Source organism: Leptodactylus fuscus, chromosome 2, assembly GCF_031893055.1.
Source record: "Leptodactylus fuscus isolate aLepFus1 chromosome 2, aLepFus1.hap2, whole genome shotgun sequence".
NCBI lineage: Eukaryota > Metazoa > Chordata > Amphibia > Anura > Leptodactylidae > Leptodactylus > Leptodactylus fuscus.
In genome coordinates, this window is record NC_134266.1 from 1,015,291 (window position 1) to 1,041,543 (window position 26,253).

Below are 26,253 nucleotides of genomic sequence, written 5' to 3' on the forward strand. Positions count from 1 at the left end.
AGCAAGTGGTACTCCATCGAGTACGAGTATTTTGAATACCGTAGTATTCCATCGAATACTTACTCGCTCATCTCTAGTGTTTACGTGTCTAAATGAGCAGCGCGTTACTCTGTGGGAACGGAGCCTAAATATGATCCCCTGGATTCCTACGGCTGGAAAACTTGGTCTGCGTGTTATAGCGACTTGGCTGAACTTGGGCTGGTAAATGTGACTGATATACAGACTGAATTGTAAGGACTTTAGGAATTTAGGAATTTTTTTGTAAATTTTTCCACATTCATTTATGGGAAAACGGCCCACAGTGAAAATCCAGTGAATCTCCATGCAATGTAACAAAGTGAATTATGGGTCTAAAAGTAAACCGTGTGATTTCTGTTCGGATGAATTCATGCAAGTTACATTTTTCAAATCGAAACAGCGAAGGCAACAGAACATTTTGTGTGTTTTTTTCTTTAAATGCAACAAGATTTAGGGAAAAAAAAAAATCTATACTTTTCGGTTTATCCTAAAGATACTAAAGCAGAAAACACTACTATAAAAGAATTACTGCGAAAAACTCAAATACTAAATCATAAAAACCTCCTAAAGCAACACAAGACACTCACACTACATTCACTCCTAGACGGAGTTCTGCTCTCGGCTGGAAAGATCCAAGAAATGTTACAAAAACTGAAAGAGTGTTCTTAAAAATAGATACAAAAAGTCACAAGTATTGTTCTCACTAGAACCAAAAATAGTTCTTGCATTAAAGGTACTTTCATTGTGATATGGTAAAAAACATATATGGGGGAGGGGCAGATAGATATGGCAGCGGGGGAAAAATTACGTAAACTGAAAAAAAAAAAAAAGGGAGGTACGTAGGTAGCACCTTAGTCATGTAAACAGAAGAGACGTTTGGCCGAATTCACAGACACCATGAGCCGAGTATCGCTGGGCAACCAACAGTTTGTTAAAATTAGATTTAAGAAATAATTAAAAAAAACTATTTTTTTTATTTATTTCAGAATACTTCTGACTATGTCAATCTTTCTAAAAAAAATTTTTAAATTTGCATATTGATTTAAAATGGAAAAAATAGATCTATTTTTAGAATTCTAATAACTTTTGACAAATGATAGGACATTTTGTTTCTGAGAAATTAAAAATTTTAATTAAAAATCAAAAACTTGTTTTTTGAAACAATTTTTTTAAATTAAGTTACAAATATTTTTCTTAGAAAGATGTTTCTACTCATTTTGCTTTGTGTCTGTGACTTCGGCCCGCTGTACACGATGACATCACGCGTCCTTTCCTCGGACTCTGTGAACGAGAGGCACGAATAGGCTGATGGTACAAAAACAAGACTGTGTGAGTGTGAGACATAAGGAATGTTGGAGAATGGAGGCCATATCCACCCCAGGAGTAAGATACCGTATACTAAGGCTAGTCCTAGCTGTGGCGAGTGGTGATGCCCCCGCTACACTCCACATTTTTGTTTTTATTTTTGAGGTCCATTACTGGTTGGGTTGTACACCCAGCGTCCAAATTAAGGCCCAATGCATATGGTCTACTAGCTACTTAAAGATCTTCCGCGTCATGAAGGGGTTCCTTGGAGCACAGTGGCTAATGGCTCTGCCTCTTACATCCAGGACTGCCTCAGTACCTCCTCCAAAGAGAATCTTCCTTAAGTCTTTCACGGTGTCAGACAACGAGGGACATCCTGTTTGGAAAATCACCCTGCGAAAAATAATAAACAGTAAGATATGAACATGACAAAATGGAGAACAAAATGATCAACCTCTCCCTGTCCCTCGGGACAAGACATTTGGCATCCCCCAACCAATGGACCAATTTTAAAAAAAATTTTTTTCTAGAATTCGGTAGACTGATAGGCCTAGCCACGTGCCACCCACGAGACAAAAACAAACGGGTAACACAGGGCTGTTCTCCAACTGGACTGATGTCAAACACATGATCCATGACATGCAGAGATGGAAGGACATGGTGACAGATGGAGTGGAGGGGTCTAAGATCAGATGGATGGAAATTTTTGTTTATATATAGAATTTTTTTTTTCCCTCAAACCTTTTTGTAAAATCCACAATAACTACGAGGAGAGAGAACACGATTATCGAAGAATAAAGGAAACCACCCGTCTGTTTTTTGTTTTGTTTTTTGATTTTTACTTTTCTCGATTCAATTTAATACATTTCAAAAAGTTTTATACATTTAATAAAAAAAGCTGCCACATCGACAGGTTCATGGAAATTAATTTTGGGAACAAAAATAATCAGCAGCAGCGGCAACACAAACAGTTTCATATCTGTACAAGTCTAGAAGGTTTTTGCTTTTTTTTTATTGTTGCAAAAAAATAGATTTCTGGTCAGGTGAATTTAAATTTCAGTCTTTTTTGTTTTTTTTTGGAGCAGCTTTTTTTTTTTTTTTTCGAAACTGCACACAGACAACGCGCCATTAACTTTTTGACTTTTCTTTCTACAACATTTCATTCTTTAGTTCCATAACAGCAAGAAAATAACCACAAAAATCGACCTAGAGAGTGGAACCTCCCCTGCGCCCACATCCGGCATTGTGTTTTTTTTTATTTGTATACAAAGATTTTCAACTCAAACATGTATCCCAATTTCAACCATGCCTGCACAAGACAAGTTACATCTGGAGCTGAATATACAGAATAGATAGATAGATATAAAAAAAACAGGATTAACCCCTCATTGTCCATAGCATGGAGAATTGTCCGAACAGCCCACGTCTCTCTTGTGTTATTTTTGATTATTTTTGACAAAACCGAAAAAGAGGACAAAAAAAGTCCCTGTTTCGAAATATGGTCAAACAGGAGCTGCCTTTCTACAGCATGCGTCTCTCAATGAGTATCGTGTCCTAGTGTCCTCACACACACATACTACCCAATTTTTTGTTTTTTATATTTTTGACAAAGCCCGCCAACCCCATTTGGCCTGTGACCCATTCATGTAAAAAAAGAAGGCTTTTCTCACTGTTTTACTTGGTTGGTCCTTTTTCTTCCTCTTGTCTGAGGCGCTGAGATAGGAGTGTTCTCTTGAGCGAAACGGGAGAGCCCTGGCAAGCTCCCTCTCGCTGTACGGAGGAAGTGAGTCTTCTTCCTCCACCTTGTGATCTTTGCTGTCGCCCGTCTTGAACGTCGGAGATCGGCCGTAGCTGCGACTTGAATTTTGCCGCAAGCTCAGTTGTTTGGATGGGGTTATGCAGGTTTCCTCAATACCCCTTGATTTCCTTTCAAGAACACTGCTAAGGTAAGCGTCGTCGTAACTCTGCCCCATTCGGGATATCCTTTTGGGCAGATGTTTGTCCTCTGGGGCTCGTATCCTAGACGGGCTGAAGGACCAGCCTCTCTCCGTGTCTGAAAACAATTCCCTGCCGTGGTTTCTCTTTCCATAGTAGTCATCGGTGGAGCTGTCCTGATACAGGGATCTTCCTCTCATCTCCGACCTCTCAAACCTTGGCCCTGTCCCGGGACCTCGGCTGTCGGCCCTACGGGATCTCTGTTTATATGAGTCTGCGAATACGGCTAATTCATCTGTAGAGACGGCTTGGACGGCCATAGGAAAGGCTTTTCTTTCTAAGACCTCGGATGTCGGTCTCTGAAGACTGAAAGGAAACGAAAATTAGAAAGGAGTCAAATCTACAAAAAAGGGGATAGCTATACAACTCAATACTGAAGCCAAATATACAATCCATGTCCACAGGTATATACAGGACCAAATATCAGGAAACCTTACCAGATACCCTATATACTGACTCAAAGCTGTCCAGTTCTCATAAAAAGGCCAATAAATGTTACATTACATTACTTATCCTGTATTATACTCCAGAGCTGCGCTCACTATTCTGCTGGTGCAGTCACTGTGTACATACATTACATTACTTATCCTGTATTATACTCCAGAGCTGCGCTCACTATTCTGCTGGTGCAGTCACTGCGTACATACATTACATTACGTATCCTGTATTATACGCCAGAGCTGCGTTCACTATTCTGCTGGTGCAGTCACTGCGTACATACATTACATTACTTATCCTGTATTATACTCCAGAGCTGCGCTCACTATTCTGCTGGTACAGTCACTGTGTACATACATTACATTACTTATCCTGTATTATACGCCAGAGCTGCGTTCACTATTCTGCTGGTACAGTCACTGTGTACATACATTACATTACTTATCCTGTATTATACTCCAGAGCTGCGCTCACTATTCTGCTGGTGCAGTCACTGCGTACATACATTACATTACGTATCCTGTATTATACGCCAGAGCTGTGCTCACTATTCTGCTGGTACAGTCACTGTGTACATACATTACATTACTTATCCTGTATTATACTCCAGAGCTGCGCTCACTATTCTGCTGGTACAGTCACTGTGTACATACATTACATTACTTATCCTGTATTATACTCCAGAGCTGCGCTCACTATTCTGCTGGTACAGTCACTGTGTACATACATTACATTACTTATCCTGTATTATACTGCAGAGCTGCGCTCACTATTCTGCTGGTGCAGTCACTGTGTACATACATTACATTACTTATCCTGTATTATACTCCAGAGCTGCGCTCACTATTCTGCTGGTGCAGTCACTGCGTACATACATTACATTACTTATCCTGTATTATACGCCAGAGCTGCGCTCACTATTCTGCTGGTGCAGTCACTGTGTACATACATTACATTACTTATCCTGTATTATACTCCAGAGCTGCGCTCACTATTCTGCTGGTACAGTCACTGTGTACATACATTACATTACTTATCCTGTATTATACTCCAGAGCTGCGCTCACTATTCTGCTGGTGCAGTCACTGTGTACATACATTACATTACTTATCCTGTATTATACTCCAGAGCTGCGCTCACCATTCTGCTGGTACAGTCACTGTGTACATACATTACATTACTTATCCTGTATTATACTCCAGAGCTGCGCTCACCATTCTGCTGGTGCAGTCACTGTGTACATACATTACATTACTTATCCTGTATTATACTCCAGAGCTGCACTCACTGTTCTGCTGGTGCAGTCACTGTGTACATACATTACATTACTTATCCTGTATTATACTCCAGAGCTGCGCTCACCATTCTGCTGGTACAGTCACTGTGTACATACATTACATTACTTATCCTGTATTATACTCCAGAGCTGCGCTCACTATTCTGCTGGTACAGTCACTGTGTACATACATTACATTACTTATCCTGTATTATACTCCAGAGCTGCGCTCACTATTCTGCTGGTGCAGTCACTGCGTACATACATTACATTACTTATCCTGTATTATACTCCAGAGCTACGCTGACTATTCTGCTGGTACAGTCACTGTGTACATACATTACTTATCCTGTATTATACCCCAGAGCTGCGCTCACTATTCTGCTGGTGCAGTCACTGTGTACATACATTACATTACTTATCCTGTATTATACTCCAGAGCTGCGCTCACCATTCTGCTGGTACAGTCACTGTGTACATACATTACATTACTTATCCTGTATTATACTCCAGAGCTGCGCTCACTATTCTGCTGGTGCAGTCACTGCGTACATACATTACATTACTTATCCTGTATTATACGCCAGAGCTGTGCTCACTATTCTGCTGGTGCAGTCACTGTGTACATACATTACATTACTTATCCTGTATTATACTCCAGAGCTGCGCTCACTATTCTGCTGGTACAGTCACTGTGTACATACATTACATTACTTATCCTGTATTATACTCCAGAGCTGCGCTCACTATTCTGCTGGTGCAGTCACTGCGTACATACATTACATTACTTATCCTGTATTATACGCCAGAGCTGCGCTCACTATTCTGCTGGTACAGTCACTGTGTACATACATTACATTACTTATCCTGTATTATACTCCAGAGCTGCGCTCACTATTCTGCTGGTGCAGTCACTGTGTACATACATTACATTACTTATCCTGTATTATACTCCAGAGCTGCGCTCACCATTCTGCTGGTACAGTCACTGTGTACATACATTACATTATTTATCCTGTATTATACTCCAGAGCTGCGCTCACCATTCTGCTGGTACAGTCACTGTGTACATACATTACATTATTTATCCTGTATTATACGCCAGAGCTGCGCTCACTATTCTGCTGGTGCAGTCACTGTGTACATACATTACATTACTTATCCTGTATTATACTCCAGAGCTGCGCTCACTATTCTGCTGGTGCAGTCACTGTGTACATACATTACATTACTTATCCTGTATTATACTCCAGAGCTGCGCTCACTATTCTGCTGGTCACTGTGTACATACATTACATTACTTATCCTGTATTATACTCCAGAGCTGCGCTCACTATTTTGGTACAGTCACTGCGTACATACATTACATTACTTATCCTGTATTATACGCCAGAGCTGTGCTCACTATTCTGCTGGTCACTGTGTACATACATTACATTACTTATCCTGTATTATACTCCAGAGCTGCACTCACTATTCTGCTGGTACAGTCACTGTGTACATACATTACATTACTTATCCTGTATTATACTCCAGAGCTGCGCTCACTATTCTGCTGGTGCAGTCACTGCATACATACATTACATTACTTATCCTGTATTATACGCCAGAGCTGCGCTCACTATTCTGCTGGTACAGTCACTGTGTACATACATTACATTACTTATCCTGTATTATACTCCAGAGCTGCGCTCACCATTCTGCTGGTACAGTCACTGTGTACATACATTACATTACTTATCCTGTATTATACTCCAGAGCTGCGCTCACTATTCTGCTGGTGCAGTCACTGTGTACATACATTACATTACTTATCCTGTATTATACTCCAGAGCTGCGCTTACTATTTTGGTACAGTCACTGTGTACATACATTACATTACTTATCCTGTATTATACTCCAGAGCTGCGCTCACTATTCTGCTGGTCACTGTGTACATACATTACATTACTTATCCTGTATTATACTCCAGAGCTGCGCTCACTATTTTGGTACAGTCACTGTGTACATACATTACATTACTTATCCTGTATTATACTCCAGAGCTGCGCTCACTATTCTGCTGGTACAGTCACTGTGTACATACATTACATTACTTATCCTGTATTATACTCCAGAGCTGCGCTCACTATTCTGCTGGTACAGTCACTGTGTACATACATTACATTACTTATCCTGTATTATACTCCAGAGCGGCGCTCACTATTCTGCTGGTACAGTCACTGTGTACATATATTACATTACTTATCCTGTATTATACTCCAGAGCTGCGCTCACTATTCTGCTGGTACAGTCACTGTGTACATACATTACATTACTTATCCTGTATTATACTCCAGAGCTGTGCTCACTATTCTGCTGGTACAGTCACTGTGTACATACATTACATTACTTATCCTGTATTATACTCCAGAGCTGCGCTCGCTATTCTGCTGGTGCAGTCACTGTGTACATACATTACATTACTTATCCTGTATTATACTCCAGAGCTGCGCTCACTATTCTGCTGGTACAGTCACTGTGTACATACATTACATTACTTATCCTGTATTATACTCCAGAGCGGCGCTCACTATTCTGCTGGTACAGTCACTGTGTACATACATTACATTACTTATCCTGTATTATACTCCAGAGCTGCGCTCACTATTCTGCTGGTACAGTCACTGTGTACATACATTACATTACTTATCCTGTATTATACTCCAGAGCTGCGCTCACTATTCTGCTGGTACAGTCACTGTGTACATACATTACATTACTTATCCTGTATTATACTCCAGAGCTGCGCTCGCTATTCTGCTGGTGCAGTCACTGTGTACATACATTACATTACTTATCCTGTATTATACCCCAGAGCTGCGCTCACTATTCTGCTGGTGCAGTCACTGTGTACATACATTACATTACTTATCCTGTATTATACTCCAGAGCTGCGCTCACTATTCTGCTGGTACAGTCACTGTGTACATACATTACATTACTTATCCTGTATTATACTCCAGAGCTGCGCTCACTATTCTGCTGGTACAGTCACTGTGTACATACATTACATTACTTATCCTGTATTATACTCCAGAGCTGCGCTCACTATTCTGCTGGTACAGTCACTGTGTACATACATTACATTACTTATCCTGTATTATACTCCAGAGCTGCGCTCGCTATTCTGCTGGTGCAGTCACTGTGTACATACATTACATTACTTATCCTGTATTATACCCCAGAGCTGCGCTCACTATTCTGCTGGTGCAGTCACTGTGTACATACATTACATTACTTATCCTGTATTATACTCCAGAGCTGCGCTCACCACTTTACTTTCACAATTCTATATTTGATATAAGGGATGTATTTCCTATATACTCCACTAGGAGTCAGCATTGCACCACCTCTGGCCCATTAGGCTCCTGTTACCACCACTAGGGGGCTCATGTCTGTTTGTATACAGCCGGTGGTCGCTGACTACTTACCTGTCTATGTAATGTACATTTGCCCACTCGGGGGTCATTCTATGGTAAGATTTGGGGGGGCCGTCACTTACCTGCTCCTGAAGTTCTCTCTCTCGTCTCGGTATTTGGAGCAGGTGGAGGCTCTGGCCGTCGCCCCCACCACCCCAGACCAGTACTCTTTGTCTCCGTCTATGGTGCAGCTGGTCGGCAGCGGCTTCCTGCGCACTTGTCGGTACGAGCGGTTGAAGTGAGCGCTGTCCTCGTGCAGGGAGCTGAGCTCCGAGATTGTATGGCTGTCTGAGGGAAGAAGTGATAAGACGGGTGAGGAGCCGGACCCTAAGGGGGCAACTACCCCAAAATACAAAGAGTACCCCAGAGGGGCAGAGGAGTCGCTCTGGAAGGGCAATGGCGGCCATATTGGTGTCCTTTACAGATTCACGTATTAAAGGGGTTTACAGATACTGGTAATATATCCCTACAATAGGTCCTCAGATTAGTGGGGTCCGACCCCCGACCAGCTGTCAGCACCCCAACCAACACAGAGGACAAAGCAAATGGCTCCACTCTCTGTCTAGTGGTCAGACCAGGTTACTGCAGCTCTCAATGACTTGTCTCTGCTGGTTGTGACACCTGCTGTAAATGGCTGAGTGGGGGGAGTCGGGTGTCAACTCCCCTTTAATACCTGCTCTAGGAAGGACAACCAGGAAGATCCCTTTAAGGAAGAATATCTCTCTCCTAGGCAGTGGTGGCCCCATCACTCAGCTCCGTCATGTCCTTCCCTGCAGCCACCACTAGGGGGCGCTCACTGCACAGACATTACAGCTTCTATCTCTATACACTGAGCGAGTGCAGTCCTATCATTACTGTGCAAAGGCGGGCGGGGGGCTCCGAGCTCAGGGGAGGGGGGGCAGGGGGTGTATACATTGGCAAGGAAAAGTAAGTGAACCCGCTGGATTGGTGCAATCATTATTATAAATGTCATCTGATTGTTATCTAAGACAATGGAACTGTATCTGATAATATAGGATCCATCCGGGGTCTGCATTTATGGGATGTGGGGTCTATATCACTGGGGTCTGCATTTCTTTAGGGGGTCCTGTATTACTTTACAATCCCAGATACTTATAAGGGGCTTCCGTTTCCTTCCAGGTCTGCAGTATAATAGCTGGACCCCGCACCAGTCTGCACAGCGCCCTACACATAGAGCCCAGGCGGCGGCCATGTTTGGTTCCCCCGGAGATCCCTCTATTACGTGTGTACGTTCCCCGCGGCTCAGCCCCGTACGTTATATCTCTGCGCTGGCTGGAAGTGACAGCTCGGATCTGGTGACTCAGTGTGTAGGTGGCCGCCAAGTTCACAGAAAAATGACTCAAGTGAAGAGATTCTGAAATCTTGGATTAAACCCCCGACTCTGGAGATGGAAATAGTTACAAGAGAAGACGTTGTGCATGGATGTATGTACTTACATCGCTCTCGCATCCTGCGCGCCGGATCAAACTGCGCCAGCTCCTTCTCCACGTAGTACAGGACCTTCATGGAATCGCGCTCCTTGTCCGCCTGGATGCGGTAACCTTTACGTACTGACGAGAAGACAGATCACTGTACACAATGTATCTAGATGGGGATCTCCTGAAATACTCTGTGCTGCTGGTGCGCCCCAACCCTTCTGCCTCGTCTTATTTGAGTAACACCACATAAATGGACAAGTCTCTGCCTCCACAAGATCAGTACAATACGCTCCTGAAATACTCTGTGCTGCTGACACTGCTCCCACTATCGCTCCATAACCTGCCATTTGTCTTCGCTCCCATCATGACATCATTGTACTGGCTCTGTCACATGCAGCCCCCACTAATATCAGCGCAGCCCTATGCTAACATCCTCTGTGCTGCTGTGGATCCTGCTCCCACCACTTATCTACTGCTCAGCCTGTCGTAATAAGAGTTTTTGGATTTACCGTTTTGCCCTCCTAGCGAGTCGCTCTGCACCAGCGGGGGTACGTGCTGCTTTTCCATGAGCATTGGTGCAGGGACGGGAGCGACGGGAACCGTGGAGATGTAATATGGAGGGCAGGCAGTGGGCACGGCGGGGGGATAGCCAATCTTTGCTGCCTTGCCGGCTTCGTACACTGCGGAAGAGAAAGAAAAAATAAGGCAATAAAAATAATCTGGCTACAATGTGTGAGCTGTATACAGCAAGCTCCGGAGCGCCCCCTAGTGGTGGCTTCAGGCAGACAGAATATTATTATTGATCAGGAGCTCTATAGCAGATAAAAGAGCCCTAGGCTGTGTTTTTGGAGGTTTCCTTGTTAATGGTGTGGCTACCCCTTTAATTAAAGGGATGTGGGTGGAGTATAATGAGAAGGCAAATCAGGAGCTCAGATGGACAAACAGGTTTACTAAAGAGTTACACACACACTCCTACAAGGATACTCACGGGCTCTGGGGCAGCAGCAGGTTTCTGGGCAGCAGGGGCAGCGGACGTAACAGCAGCAACTGTGGGGGCAGCACTGGCACCAACAAATGCCCACCATGGCGAAGAAGAGGAACGTGCCAATTATCACCAGGCAGACAAAGACCCATTCTGCAGAGGACAAAGAAGATTTGCTGATCAGTGACCAAAATACCACCTCAAAAATTGTGACCTTTTTATATTGAGCTTCACTCAGTCCGCTCCTCGAAGGCCTGAAAGTCTCGGGCGCTGAAGATTTTGGGCCCTGATTTTTAGGTAATGCAGTGAGAATGGTCGGGGACGGACGTGAAGAAGACGAGTTCTAGAAGGAAACTTAACTGAAAACCTAGACTTTTTGGATTTCCCACATTTTTAGGGTTTTGGTTCCTCTTAGTTCGGTCAAACCTCTCAATGGACACAAGTTTAGTGAACCATCCAAAGGGCCATTTCTATGATGTTATCCAATTCTGAAGATGGGTTCATCTCCTTGGGGTTGGATCATCTCCTTGGGGTTGGATTATCTCTTTGAGGTTGGATCATCTCTTTGGGGTTGGATCATCTCCTTGGGGGTTAGGCCATCTCCTTGGGGTTGGATCATCTCCTTGGGGTTGGATCATCTCCTTGGGATTGGGCCATCTCCTTGGGGTGGGATCATCTCCTTGGGATTGGGCCATCTTCTTGGGATTGGGCCATCTCCTTGGGTTTGGATCATCTCCTTGGGGTTAGATCATCTCCTTGGGGTTGGGCCATCTCCTTGGGGTTGGATCATCTCCTTGGGATTGGGCCATCTCCTTGGGGTTGGATCATATCCTTGGGGTGGGATCATCTCCTTGGGGTGGGATCATCTCCTTGGGGTGGGATCATCTCCTTGGGGTTGGATCATATCCTTGGGGTGGGATCATCTCTTTGGGGTTTGGCCATTCTCTCACCATAATCCAATTAGTCATGGATTCTGTATGAGTTACCATTACAGGTACTATAGCGGTGACTAAAGCAACTCCTCCATTTTACATCAATACACCCTCCATAATTGAGAACTTTGGCCACATTTATAAATTCCCCATTCAGTAGAAACCCATAATGCATGACAGAGGACAGGAGAACATAGCGGCATCTTAACTCTCCATAAAAACAACAGATAATGGACATTACACGGAGGTGAAGAACGTGAATTGAGGGATCACAGAGAGGTATGGTCAAGATGACTGGACTGCACTGAGTACACTGTAAAAGACTATGTTTTGGAAGAACCACCACCAAGTGTTGGGCGTGCGCACTTCTGAACAGCTGCTGAACCCCTGGAGATGTGTCTGGAGAACCTGGTGCTGGTTTTTGTGTCTGCTCCTTTTCCAGTCTTTGACCTGGATGTTCCAAGAATGTACAACTATTCTCACCAGGAATCGATTTAACAATGTACAGAGTCTGTTGTGACGTTTCACCACCTCCTCCGCTCCACTGATTCCGGCACAGTTGGAATTTTTTCTCTGGCCCTCACCGTTCCTGAGCAATTATTGGTCCAGTTTTTGGTGCCTGATATACTATTTCAGCTGTGTACTGTCAGGAGGGCGGTGTCAGGCGGAAGCAGACAAGGGGGTGTGATTCTGATGTCTGACACTGGCTGCCTCTTATTGGAGCTCTGAATCACGCCCCTGAGGAGCAGGCAAGAGGACGTGATTGAGACAATGTCCAGCTTATCAGGTATCAAAACTACCTGCACTTGTTACTCAGGAATGGCGGGGTTCAGAGGGAAAATTCCATCTTTGCTGTAATCAGTGGGGGGGGAGGGGGCTATTAACAGATGCCAAGAACTTGAATTGGTGGAGGTGGTGAAAGGTCCTCCTTAAGTCTAGTTGTGTAAAGGAGATCAGCAGAGTATTCGGTGTATCAGACGTCATGACGCTGCTCATCTGCCCCAGTCTATAGAGTTCAGCTGACGAGTAGGTTACAGAAAGAAGGGAGTGCTGTCCTGTATATCTTTATATAGGATTTCACATTTATTTGCGTATTCGATAACCACCCATTACGCCCGTTATATTTATCAATAGACCCCGTGGTTGTCATTTAACCCCCACTAATGAGCCTTAGCCTCGGGGGAAGGGTGGGCAGCAGGTAGGTGCACCGGTGTACGCCGCTGACAACATCTTATTACAGACGCCTTCAGGTGACTTTGTAAGCCATGCTGGCGATGCATTAGAGGCTCATTAGTACGCCGCAGTAGGTGAGCGCCGCTAATTTCACTATGGTAACACGGCCGTATCTGCTTATTATACGCCCCAGAATCACGGCGCTGTTTATGGAAGGAGCCGCGTACAGAACACGTCTAACGTCCTCCTCGCCGGTACTGAGAGTCTCCAGCGCTGACTTCTCACAATGAATCATGTTCCTCCGGCAGCACAAAGAATCAAAGAGATTGTCCTTGTTACCGACCACTCGTGGAGAGAATGCCGGTCATGGAGGGGCCCAGACCACCCGGCTCAGCTGTAGGGTCTATTCACACACGGCATGGATGGGCTTGTTTGGACTGCAAACTGCTGATCTGCCCCAGTGTCTCCTACCAGCGAGGTGAGGACGGCCTAGATGGGGGCAGTTTGTCGTAATGACCATCCGATTTCACTCAGTCCAGTGACGCCCCTTCTCTAAGTCTGTCCACTGGGCAGAATGTCTTACTGCATCATAGAGACGTATTATCTAGCAGTCACTCATCTCTCATCAGGAGGTACACTACCCAAAATATCCTGCAGGCAGTGGGGGAAACACTTGAACACCCTCTTGTGGTAAGAGCCGGCATCTGATCAGGCCACACCAATAATCCTACTAATATTATAAGTGTGAAAGTTTGTGTTTGGATGTTTGTGAGTTTGGATGTTTGTTCCTCAATCACGCTAAAACGCCTGGACGGATTTGTGTGCAATTTTCCACAAACATAGTTTTCCCTCAGGATTGAGTCACAGGCTACTTTTGGTGCCACTAAACAACATGGCTTCCTAGCAGGAGACTCACAAAAGCAGGACTCCTAGCCCCAGCTATAGACTCACACACACTGCCTGGCATTTCCTGCCTCAACCTGCCTGCACACTCCTTACTGTCACCTCAGGAGTCGCCCTCACTCTACTCACTCACATTTACATAGAGCATTCCACTATATAAAACATCACATTGTCTGTATCACTACATACACAATACACTACACTCACTACATACACAATACAACACATCACATTGTCTGACACAATACAACACATCACATTGTCTGTATCACGACATATACAATACAACACATCACATTGTCTGACACAATACAACACATCACATTGTCTGACACAATACAACACATCACATTGTCTGACACAATACAATACAACACATCACATTGTCTGTATCACGGCATACACAATACAACACATCACATTGTCTGACACAATACAACACATCACATTGTCTGACACAATACAACACAACACATTGTCTGACACAATACAACACATCACATTGTCTGTATCACGGCATACACAATACAACACATCACATCACATTTGCTAGCCCACCAAACTTTTTAAAGCACTTTTACAGTTTCACACGTCTGTGTCCGCCCAATTCTCAACTCACCGCAGACGAAGTCGCGGGTAAAAGCTAGTCATTTACATATCTGAGACAGAACTACAGGACGACTATCACAGGATCCCGACATTTCTATCTGAGGGAGGGGGGGGGGGGATTTTTTTTTTGTTTACAAGTTAATTTTACCGATAAAACCCTCCTCGTGGTGCCCCCTATAGAGCACTTGTAACCCGAGCACCCACTGACTGATAAATGGGAATAAAACATTCAGTCTTCTGTAAGAGGGATTAAGAATGAATCACAAGAAGAGCGGAGGAAAATGGGGGGGAAGAACTTGGAAACTATTCTGGAGGAAAACAGCCGCGACATATGTTACCGAGCAGATGAGAAGAAGTCGCGTCCGTTATCTTTACTAACTGAGAATATGAAACACTGGAGAATGAGTGCGAGTGCTCGGGGGTACGGACACACCAATGTCCCAACTCCAGAAGAAAGGAGATTTAAAACTTAACTATTAAGAAATAAATAGTGCTACGGTATATAAGACCGTGAACCCCCCAAACAAGTGATTCCCAGAATATCTTCACAGGTTGGTGGTATCTGGAAATAGAAGTAACCTGGCTACGGTGTAATGTATTGGGGCAAGTGGCTGATGGGACGCACTTAGATATTCACTCTTATAGCCTCATCATTGTCAACCTAAACCAGAGATTGCAGTAAAAACGATACATAGTATAGAGATATAGTAACAATCTCTGGTGTGTGTCTTTTCGGTGTCTTCAAAGGGCCACGTCAATCCCAACATTGGCCCACACAGCACGTGATACCACCCACCAGGCGCTGTCCCTACTCCCATAAATTACACCCTTGACGCGTTTCCCTACTCACTAAGTTCATCAGGAGGAGGTAAATTGCAGCGATGTCAAGGCATATGCTGTGCAGTGAAAACCGCAGTCCGCGGGACCATGAAGGTTGGCCCCGCTACGAGAGAGATTGCACAAGAGTATGGCCACTAAAATGTCATCAGTCCGGAGGTCACTGCTGTGACAGTCCTAGTGAGGACTGACCTCAACCAACAGCAATATTAACAACTATCCCACAAACCTGCCTCTATGTACAAGAATATAACTACTATAATACTACCTCCTATGTACAAGAATATAACTACTATAATACTACCTCCTATGTACAAGAATATAACTACTATAATACTGCCCCTATGTACAAGAATATAACTACTATAATACTACCTCCTATGTACAAGAATATAACTACTATAATACTACTCCTATGTACAAGAATATAACTACTATAATACTACTCCTATGTACAAGAATATAACTACTATAATACTGCTCCTATGTACAAGAATATAACTACTATAATACTACTCCTATGTACAAGAATATAACTACCATAATACTACTCCTATGTACAAGAATATAACTACTATAATACTACTCCTATGTACAAGAATATAACTACTATAATACTACTCCTATGTACAGGAATATAACTACTATAATACTACTCCTATGTACAAGAATATAACTACTATAATACTACTCCTATATACAAGAATATAACTACTATAATACTACTCCTATGTACAAGAATATAACTACTATAATACTGCTCCTATGTACAAGAATATAACTACTATAATACTGCTCCTATGTACAAGAATATAACTACTATAATACTGCTCCTATGTACAAGAATATAACTACTATAATACTGCTCCTATGTACAAGAATATAACTACTATAATACTGCTCCTATGTACAAGAATATAACTACTATAATACTACCTCCTATGTATAAGAATATAACTACTATAATACTACCTCCTATGTACAAGAATATAACTACTATAATACTACTCCTATGTACAAGAATATAACTACTATAATACTGCTCCTATGTACAAGAATATAACTACTATAATACTACTCCTATGTACAGGAATATAACTACTATAATACTACTCCTATGTACAAGAATATAACTACTATAATACTACTCCTATGTACAAGAATATAACTATTATAATACTACTCCTATGTACAAGAATATAACTACTATAATACTACTCCTATGTACAGGAATATAACTACTATAATACTACCTCCTATGTACAAGAATATAACTACTATAATACTACCTCCTATGTACAAGAATATAACTACTATAATACTACCTCCTATGTACAAGAATATAACTACTATAATACTACCTCATATGTACAAGAATATAACTACTATAATACTACTCCTATGTACAAGAATATAACTACTATAATACTACCTCCTATGTACAAGAATATAACTACTATAATACTGCTCCTATGTACAAGAATATAACTACTATAATACTGCTCCTATGTACAAGAATATAACTACTATAATACTACCTCCTATGTACAAGAATATAACTACTATAATACTGCTCCTATGTACAAGAATATAACTACTATAATACTACTCCTATGTACAAGAATATAACTACTATAATACTACTCCTATGTACAAGAATATAACTACTATAATACTACTCCTATGTATAAGAATATAACTACTATAATACTGCTCCTATGTACAAGAATATAACTACTATAATACTACTCCTATGTACAAGAATATAACTACCATAATACTACTCCTATGTACAAGAATATAACTACTATAATACTACTCCTATGTACAAGAATATAACTACTATAATACTGCTCCTATGTACAAGAATATAACTACTATAATACTACTCCTATGTACAAGAATATAACTACTATAATACTACTCCTATATACAAGAATATAACTACTATAATACTACTCCTATGTACAAGAATATAACTACTATAATACTGCTCCTATGTACAAGAATATAACTACTATAATACTGCTCCTATGTACAAGAATATAACTACTATAATACTGCTCCTATGTACAAGAATATAACTACTATAATACTGCTCCTATGTACAAGAATATAACTACTATAATACTGCTCCTATGTACAAGAATATAACTACTATAATACTGCTCCTATGTACAAGAATATAACTATTATAATACTGCTCCTATGTACAAGAATATAACTACTATAATACTACCTCCTATGTATAAGAATATAACTACTATAATACTACCTCCTATGTACAAGAATATAACTACTATAATACTACTCCTATGTACAAGAATATAACTACTATAATACTGCTCCTATGTACAAGAATATAACTACTATAATACTACTCCTATGTACAGGAATATAACTACTATAATACTACTCCTATGTACAAGAATATAACTACTATAATACTACTCCTATGTACAAGAATATAACTATTATAATACTACTCCTATGTACAAGAATATAACTACTATAATACTACTCCTATGTACAGGAATATAACTACTATAATACTACCTCCTATGTACAAGAATATAACTACTATAATACTACCTCCTATGTACAAGAATATAACTACTATAATACTACCTCCTATGTACAAGAATATAACTACTATAATACTACCTCATATGTACAAGAATATAACTACTATAATACTACTCCTATGTACAAGAATATAACTACTATAATACTACCTCCTATGTACAAGAATATAACTACTATAATACTGCTCCTATGTACAAGAATATAACTACTATAATACTGCTCCTATGTACAAGAATATAACTACTATAATACTACTCCTATGTACAGGAATATAACTACTATAATACTACCTCCTATGTACAAGAATATAACTACTATAATACTACCTCCTATGTACAAGAATATAACTACTATAATACTACCTCATATGTACAAGAATATAACTACTATAATACTACTCCTATGTACAAGAATATAACTACTATAATACTACCTCCTATGTACAAGAATATAACTACTATAATACTGCTCCTATGTACAAGAATATAACTACTATAATACTGCTCCTATGTACAAGAATATAACTACTATAATACTACCTCCTATGTACAAGAATATAACTACTATAATACTACCTCCTATGTACAAGAATATAACTACTATAATACTGCTCCTATGTACAAGAATATAACTACTATAATACTACCTCTTATGTACAAGAATATAACTACTATAATACTGCTCCTATGTACAAGAATATAACTACTATAATACTGCTCCTATGTACAAGAATATAACTACTATAATACTACTCCTATGTACAAGAATATAACTACTATAATACTACTCCTATGTACAAGAATATAACTACTATAATACTACTCCTATGTATAAGAATATAACTACTATAATACTGCTCCTATGTACAAGAATATAACTACTATAATACTACTCCTATGTACAAGAATATAACTACTATAATACTACTCCTATGTACAAGAATATAACTACTATAATACTACTCCTATGTACAAGAATATAACTACTATAATACTGCTCCTATGTACAAGAATATAACTACTATAATACTACTCATATGTACAAGAATATAACTACTATAATACTACCTCCTATGTACAAGAATATAACTACTATAATACTACTCCTATGTAGAAGAATATAACTACTATAATACTACTCCTATGTACAAGAATATAACTACTATAATACTACTCCTATGTACAAGAATATAACTACTATAATACTGCTCCTATGTACAAGAATATAACTACTATAATACTACTCCTATGTACAAGAATATAACTACTATAATACTGCTCCTATATTCCAGAGATGGTATCTGGACACAGAGGAGATTCTGCTCTCATTCATTATCAGCTCGGGGGTCGGTGTACATTACGGTACATTCTTCCGTTCTTTGTCTTTCTCTTCTCTGGTAATTATCACAATTACATCTTGTGTACCGTTGATGTGTAGGACGACGTTATCCGTTCTTAGATACAGGGTCGGGCTCCATCTAGGATTCTGTATGTGGTGACTCAGTGGCGGGTGAATTTTTCTCGGTATATACTTGATTCTGGTTGCGGCTCGATGACACCTGCGACTCTAACAACAAACACATTATACTGTGACTGTGCTGAATGGCGAGATCACTGTAATTACATAATACACCGCAGGATACGCTCAATAATATAGACGCAGGGTGGAAGGAATCATGTTGTACTTTGTGTTTTATGTATTTAAAGGGCTTTTCCATCAATAAGATATATCACTTGTGTATTGTAGAGCACGCTCCGCTGTTTCTTCATCTGCCATACAGTTCTGTGGCGTGACTACCCATATTGTACACCAACCATAGTGTATACCTGCCATAAATACCTACCACTACACCGTACATCTCCAAGCAACATTTAAGTCCCGCCCTGGTCCATCTGGGCCCACCCACTTTGGGCAGAACGTTGTAAGCCACACCCATTTTCAGTGGGAACGTGTTGGAATCTGCCACGACTGTTTCTGAAAATTCGAGAAAGTCCTCACAAATTCCACACAGTCGGCGACTACGGGTTTGTCAGTGTTACACCGCACTCATGTTAATGTTGAAACGGCCACAAAGCAGCTCCTGCTGCAAAGCAAGAAGGTTTAATAATCCAGAGCACAGAAATGCCCCGTTATAGGGGTGAGGGGTCACCTGTGTGCATAGTGGACATAGGGGTGAGGGGTGCGGGTCACCTGTGCTGCATAGTGGACATCTCTCCAAAATATTTGGAAGAATCCTGGGAAATCCTGGCATGTTCCTGAGAATGTCGGTGTCTTACAGAACCAGAACCCGGGTCTCTCTGATACACAAACTGATTTTGTTTTGGGGTTGGGACGGGTTGAGCCTTGTTACTGTTATACACCACGGCCCCCCCCGGATGGCGGACAGCTGGGGGCACTGCACATTTTGTAGGGCAGGTCCATTGAGTAGACTGGAGATGGTCATGTGATCGAGAATAAAAAAAACGGGGCTACGGGGAACTGGGGCGTATACTGGTAATAAATCTCTAGCAGTGCAGGGTATTACCCCCAATAACCCCTTTACGTGACAAGTTCTGCTTTTTCCACTGCCCTCGGTCCTCAATTTCCCCAGACAGTCCCTAATTTTTAGAAACAGTCCTTGCAAATTTGAGAATGTACGAGCCCAAACCCCTTCCCAAAGTAGCAGTCCCAGCCGTCTAGGGAGTCATCTGTGCTCGGTCCATTTCCAGTCGGTTTAGGGCGGTCCCTAATCTATGGGCGGTCCAATGGGCGGTTTAGGGGAGGAGCCTTAATTGTCCTTATTTACCCCCCTTCGAAGTGGATAGGTATGAATAGATATATCTGTCAGGGGCTACCACAAGGGGGGGTCACTGAGTGTAGGCGCAAAGGACAAAGTCTGCGCCCCTTCCCTTCTCCAGAACATTGCGTCACGTGCTCTAGTCCTGGTGAAAAGGGGTAGACAAAAATGGCTTCCTCCAGGGACCCTCATGGAGATTTGTGTATAGGGGTGACAATATGGCGTACATTGGGGGCAACGCTCTTTGTTGCGCCCCTTTAAATAAAGCTTGATTCCTCAATATAGGAGGACGGTGTAGTAAAGGGTTAACAAAGCGTTTGCGAGCAGCAGAGTAAATGACTCCGATGGGGGGTGCGCTGTGTCACTCCGAGAGCTGTTATTACCCCGACCACCAGACCGGCTCCGGGTTCATTCATCTTACACAATCAGTATAATTAGGCCCAACCATCTGCTCGGCGGAAGCAAAACGGACATGAGTGCACGGGCCGGGGGCGGCACTAGCGCAGCTCCGGAGGAGGGGACGCCAAGAGGAGACCCTGAAGTCTAGGCCGCCCCATCAATCCTCGAAAACGCAAAGCTTAACCCCTGCAGAGCACGTTATCGATATTTCCGGCACAACAAGAACATTTCTAGAGTTTTCGTATTATTTTGGCTCCGTCCCTTTCAGAATACGTAATTTATATCCTGACAAGTGACTGATCCGTCGTGTCGCCTCACACTCATGGCTGGGGTTACTGCACGGCTGGCGCACTACTGGCCTGGGCGGTATTTTTACCAACAGGCTGCTGACGATATTTTTAACATTCCATCTGGACCCGGGGAGCCTGTCCTGATCTGAACTCTATCGGCAAGACAAGACAGAAGAGACCTGCTCAGTGATTATCACAGGGGGCATTACACTGTGTGGGGTGATAAGGGGGCATTAAACTAAATGGGGGCCATAAGGGGGCATTATACTGTGTGGGGTCCATAAGGGGGCATTAAACAGTATGGGGACCACTACGAGTACATTATACTGTATGGAGGTCAGCAAGAGGAATTATACTGTGGGGGCCACTAAGGGAACATTATATTGTGTAGGTGCTACTAAGGCAGAACTATACTGTGTGGGGGCCATAAGGGGGCATTATACTAAATGGGGGCCATAAGGAGGCATTAAACAGTATGGGGACCACTACGAGTACATTATACTGTGGGGGCCACTAAGGGAACATTATACTGTGTAGGTGCTACTAAGGCAGAACTATACTGTGTGGGGGCCACTAATACCCTTTCGGATGCCCCCCATAGTATAATTTGCATTACAACATAATGGGGCTTCTAAGGGAACCTTGAGATGACCACAAAGGGGTCATTATATTATGTTTGGGCCACCAAGGAGGCTTTATACTACACTCACCGGCCACTTTATTAGGTCCACCATGCTAGTAACGGGTTGGACCCCCTTTTGCCTTCAGAACTGCCTCAATTCTTCGTGGCATAGATACAACAAGGTGCTGGAAGCATTCCTCAGAGATTTTGGTCCATATTGACATGATGGCATCACACAGTTGCAGATTTGTCGGCTGCACATCCATGATGCGAATCTCCCGTTCCACCACATCCCAAAGATGCTCCTCTATTGGATTGAGATCTGGTGACTGTGGAGGCCATTGGAGTACAGTGAACTCATTGTCATGTTCAAGAAACCAGTCTGAGATGATTCCAGCTTTATGACATGGCATTGCATTATCCTGCTGAAAGTAGCCATCAGATGTTGGGTACATTGTGGTCATAAAGGGATGGACATGGTCAGCAACAATACTCAGGTAGGCTTTGGCGTTGTAACGATGCTCAATTGGTACCAAGGGGCCCAAAGAGTGCCAAGAAAATATTCCCCACACCATGACACCACCACCACCAGCCTGAACCGTTACCGATACAAGGCAGGATGGATCCATGCTTTCATGTTGTTGACGCCAAATTCTGACCCTACCATCCGAATGTCGCAGCAAAAATCGAGACTCATCAGACCAGGCAACGTTTTTCCAATCTTCAATTGTCCAATTTCGATGAGCTTGTGCAAATTGTAGCCTCAGTTTCCTGTTCTTAGCTGAAAGGAGTGGCACCCGGTGTGGTCTTCTGCTGCTGTAGCCCATCTGTAGCCTCAAAGTTGGACGTACTGTGCGGCGTTCAGAGATGCTCTTCTGGCTACCTTGGGTGTAACGGGTGGCTATTTGAGTCACTGTTGCCTTTCTATCAGCTGGAACCAGTCTGGCCATTCTCCTCTGACCTCTGGCATCAACAACGCATTTCCGCCCCCCACAGAACTGCCGCTCACTGGATGTTTTTTCTTTTTCGGACCATTCTCTGTAAACCCTAGAGATGGTTGTGCGTGAAAATCCCAGTAGATCAGCAGTTTCTGAAATCCTCAGACCAGCCCTTCTGGCACCAACAACCATGCCACGTTCAAAGGCACTCAAATCACCTTTCTTCCCCATACTGATGCTCGGTTTGAACTGCAGGAGATTGTCTTGACCATGTCTACATGCCGAAATGCACTGAGTTGCCGCCATGTGATTGGCTGATTAGAAATTAAGTGTTAACGAGCAGTTGGACAGGTGTACCTAATAAAGTGGCCGGTGAGTGTATATGTGAGGTCACTAAGGAAAATTATACTTTGAGGGGATCACTATATTGTGAGAGGACACAAAAGGGCCTGGGCAAAGCTAGCACCAAGGCTTAAAGGGGTTGTCTAAGACATACAATTTTTTTTCCTGGAGGCCAGGAATGGTGAAAAATAAAAATAGAAAAACAAACTCACCTGCCCCTGGTGCTCCGGTGTCTCCCACCACTGTCCTGTCCCTGGTGCTCCGGTGTCTCCCACCGCTGTCCTGTCCCTGGTGCTCCGGTGTCTCCCACCGCTGTCCTGTCCATGGTGCTCCGGTGTCTCCCACCGCTGTCCTGTCCCTGGTGCTCCGGTGTCTCCCACCGCTGTCCTGTCCCTGGTGCTCCGGTGTCTCCCACCGCTGTCCTGTCCCTGGTGCTCCGGTGTCTCCCACCGCTGTCCTGTCCCTGGTGCTCCGGTGTCTCCCACCGCTGTCCTGTCCCTGGTGCTCCGGTGTCTCCCACCGCTGTCCTGTCCCTGGTGCTCCGGTGTCTCCCACCGCTGTCCTGTCCCTGGTGCTCCGGTGTCTCCCACCGCTGTCCTGTCCCTGGTGCTCCGGTGTCTCCCACCGCTGTCCTGTCCCTGGTGCTCCGGTGTCTCCCACCGCTGTCCTGTCCATGGTGCTCCGGTGTCTCCCACCGCTGTCCTGTCCCTGGTGCTCCGGTGTCTCCCACCGCTGTCCTGTCCCTGGTGCTCCGGTGTCTCCCACCGCTGTCCTGTCCCTGGTGCTCCGGTGTCTCCCACCGCTGTCCTGTCCATGGTGCTCCGGTGTCTCCCACCGCTGTCCTGTCCATGGTGCTCCGGTGTCTCCCACCGCTGTCCTGTCCCTGGTGCTCCAGTGTCTCCCACCTCTGTCCCGTCCCTGGTGCTCCAGTGTCTTCCACCGCCGGCGCTCCACCCTTAGACCCATCCTGAGATAGTTAGAATACCCCCTTAGAATACCCCACATCTGCACAATCTCCATATGGCCCAACCGGCAGCGGGGTCTCTTCTCCTCCATATGGTCCCCCCGGGGTCTCTCTTCTCCCACTCCTTGTCACAGGTCTCCCCCACAGTCTCCCACAACTACAGTGTTAGTCCATGCAGGACACCACTATGGTAAGTCTACGCCCATCTACTACCTGCCTTTACAAGCTCCACCCACTTGGAGGACAGCAGCCCCCACACCAAGCTGGAATGTTTCTTCTAACCTTCAGTCCAGGGCCAGATCTATCTGCCGAACTGGAAAGAGCAAGACCAGCCCAGTACAAGAGAGAACCAGTAACTCCCAGTAATCACACCATAACTCGCCGACACGGTGGATACAACTATCTAATTCTGTGTCTATAGAACATTTTGCGCCCGCCGGAGGTGGTCACCCCACGCCGTCTCTCCCGCGCTGGTCTCCGCCGTCTCCTCTCCACGTGTGCCCGTTCTATCCTTTAATGAATATTTTATCCCCGGGCATGAAGGATGAAGCCTAACAATCCATACTATACATTATTCACCAGGCCCCGCCATACATTATTCAGCCTCTATTTCTTTCACTGAATTGATGGAATAAATTTGATTTAATATTTGTTTTACCATTTAATTCAGGTGCTGACAGCCGGAAGAGGAAGGGTCAATCCCCCCGGCTGTGGTGATGTGTCATTATCGGAGATCGTCACCATATACGCTACATTATTAATAATTCACATAGAATTAGAATGTTGCGAAGCTTTAAAGTCTGTTTGCTCTGGTTACATATAGTAACATTATACTCTAGTCACACACCAAGCTGCGTTTAGTATTCCATAGGTTTGGTGTTAGACGCAGTGCACTGTGGGAGCTCAGAGCAACTTGTCTGACGTGGGGATGTGATATTGGACTTCACTCCAGAATTTAGATTAAGACATTGTATAAATCAAGATCCTCAGCAGGAAAGTAAAAAAGGCCCGGGGGCCAAGCGCGCCAACTTGCCTGGGGATCTATTCACACAGGTGCGGTTACCAGTTCTGATGGTTTAATCCAGGTGCCACAGCCCATGGTAGGGGAGCCCAGAGACACCCCCGCCGTCTGATAGTGATGGTCTGTCCCAAGGAAAGGCCTTAAATTTCATTAACCCCTTAGGAGGCAGCCATTTTTGACTTTCAGGACACAACGCTGAACTTTTTAGTTGATTTGGCTTTGTAAGGACTTTTTTGTTTTTCTGGACGACTTGTATTTTTCAATGACATTATTCTGGTGCCTAGAACTTACTGACTGAATGTTATTAATTCTTTGGGGTATGGAGGATAAAAAAAATACTAATTCTGGCATTGAATTTTTAATTTTAAGTGAGTTTTTCTAGATCACCGGAAAACCGATGGGGGAGGGTAAAATAAAAAGGTGCCATTCGCCACTCCCAGGTCCTCTGGTTGGTTCTTGCTTCCCTTGTTCCATCTGGTGCCGGCAATGGCCAGGCTGGATGTGCAGCAGTGGATGTGGCCTCGGTGGTCGCCTGATGGGTACCAGTAATATCACTGCTGATACGTGGACTCCCATCAGGTGACTGCTGAGGCCGCTGCACGGATGGAAAGGGAGACGCAACGGAGGACCTGGGGTAGGGGAGTATCACTTAGTTTTTTTTTTTACTTTACCCCATCCCCCAGGACCCTAGAAAATCCCTGTAAGACATTTCAATCCCATGAAAACCTTTGTAAATTTTGTGCAGTTCCCCAAATGACACAATTATGGAACCAAAGCAAAAAAAGCAGATTATTGTGGCAAATCACAGAAAATTTTGGAAATCACCGCAAAACTATTGTTTTGGGTTTTTTTTTCCAAAAATACAGACAAAACCCCAAGAGCGCTGCTAGAGCTGCGGCGGCGGATGCTCCGATTCCGTGCATTGCGGAGATGGAGCCTTTGGACGT

General features: G+C 43.3%; 1 protein-coding gene across 3 annotated transcripts in view; it reads right to left on the minus strand.

Annotated features, from left to right (window-relative positions):
• Nucleotides 1-1,456: 1,456 nt before the first annotated feature.
• LOC142194254 (immunoglobulin-like domain-containing receptor 2) overlaps nucleotides 1,457-26,253 on the minus strand; it is an 86,501-nt gene continuing 61,704 nt past the window's right edge. For 2 of the 3 annotated variants that reach the window (XM_075263275.1, XM_075263272.1), the window contains 5 exons: nucleotides 10,921-11,067; nucleotides 10,442-10,612; nucleotides 9,951-10,064; nucleotides 8,577-8,781; nucleotides 2,620-3,624 (listed from right to left, as the gene is read on the minus strand). In XM_075263275.1, the coding sequence (XP_075119376.1) occupies nucleotides 2,919-3,624; nucleotides 8,577-8,781; nucleotides 9,951-10,064; nucleotides 10,442-10,612; nucleotides 10,921-11,067 (1,343 nt within the window). In that variant the 3' untranslated portion in view covers nucleotides 2,620-2,918. Of the gene's footprint in view, nucleotides 1,717-2,619; nucleotides 3,625-8,576; nucleotides 8,782-9,950; nucleotides 10,065-10,441; nucleotides 10,613-10,920; nucleotides 11,068-26,253 lie in introns of those variants that run through there. The other variant, XM_075263273.1, reaches the window with a different exon arrangement.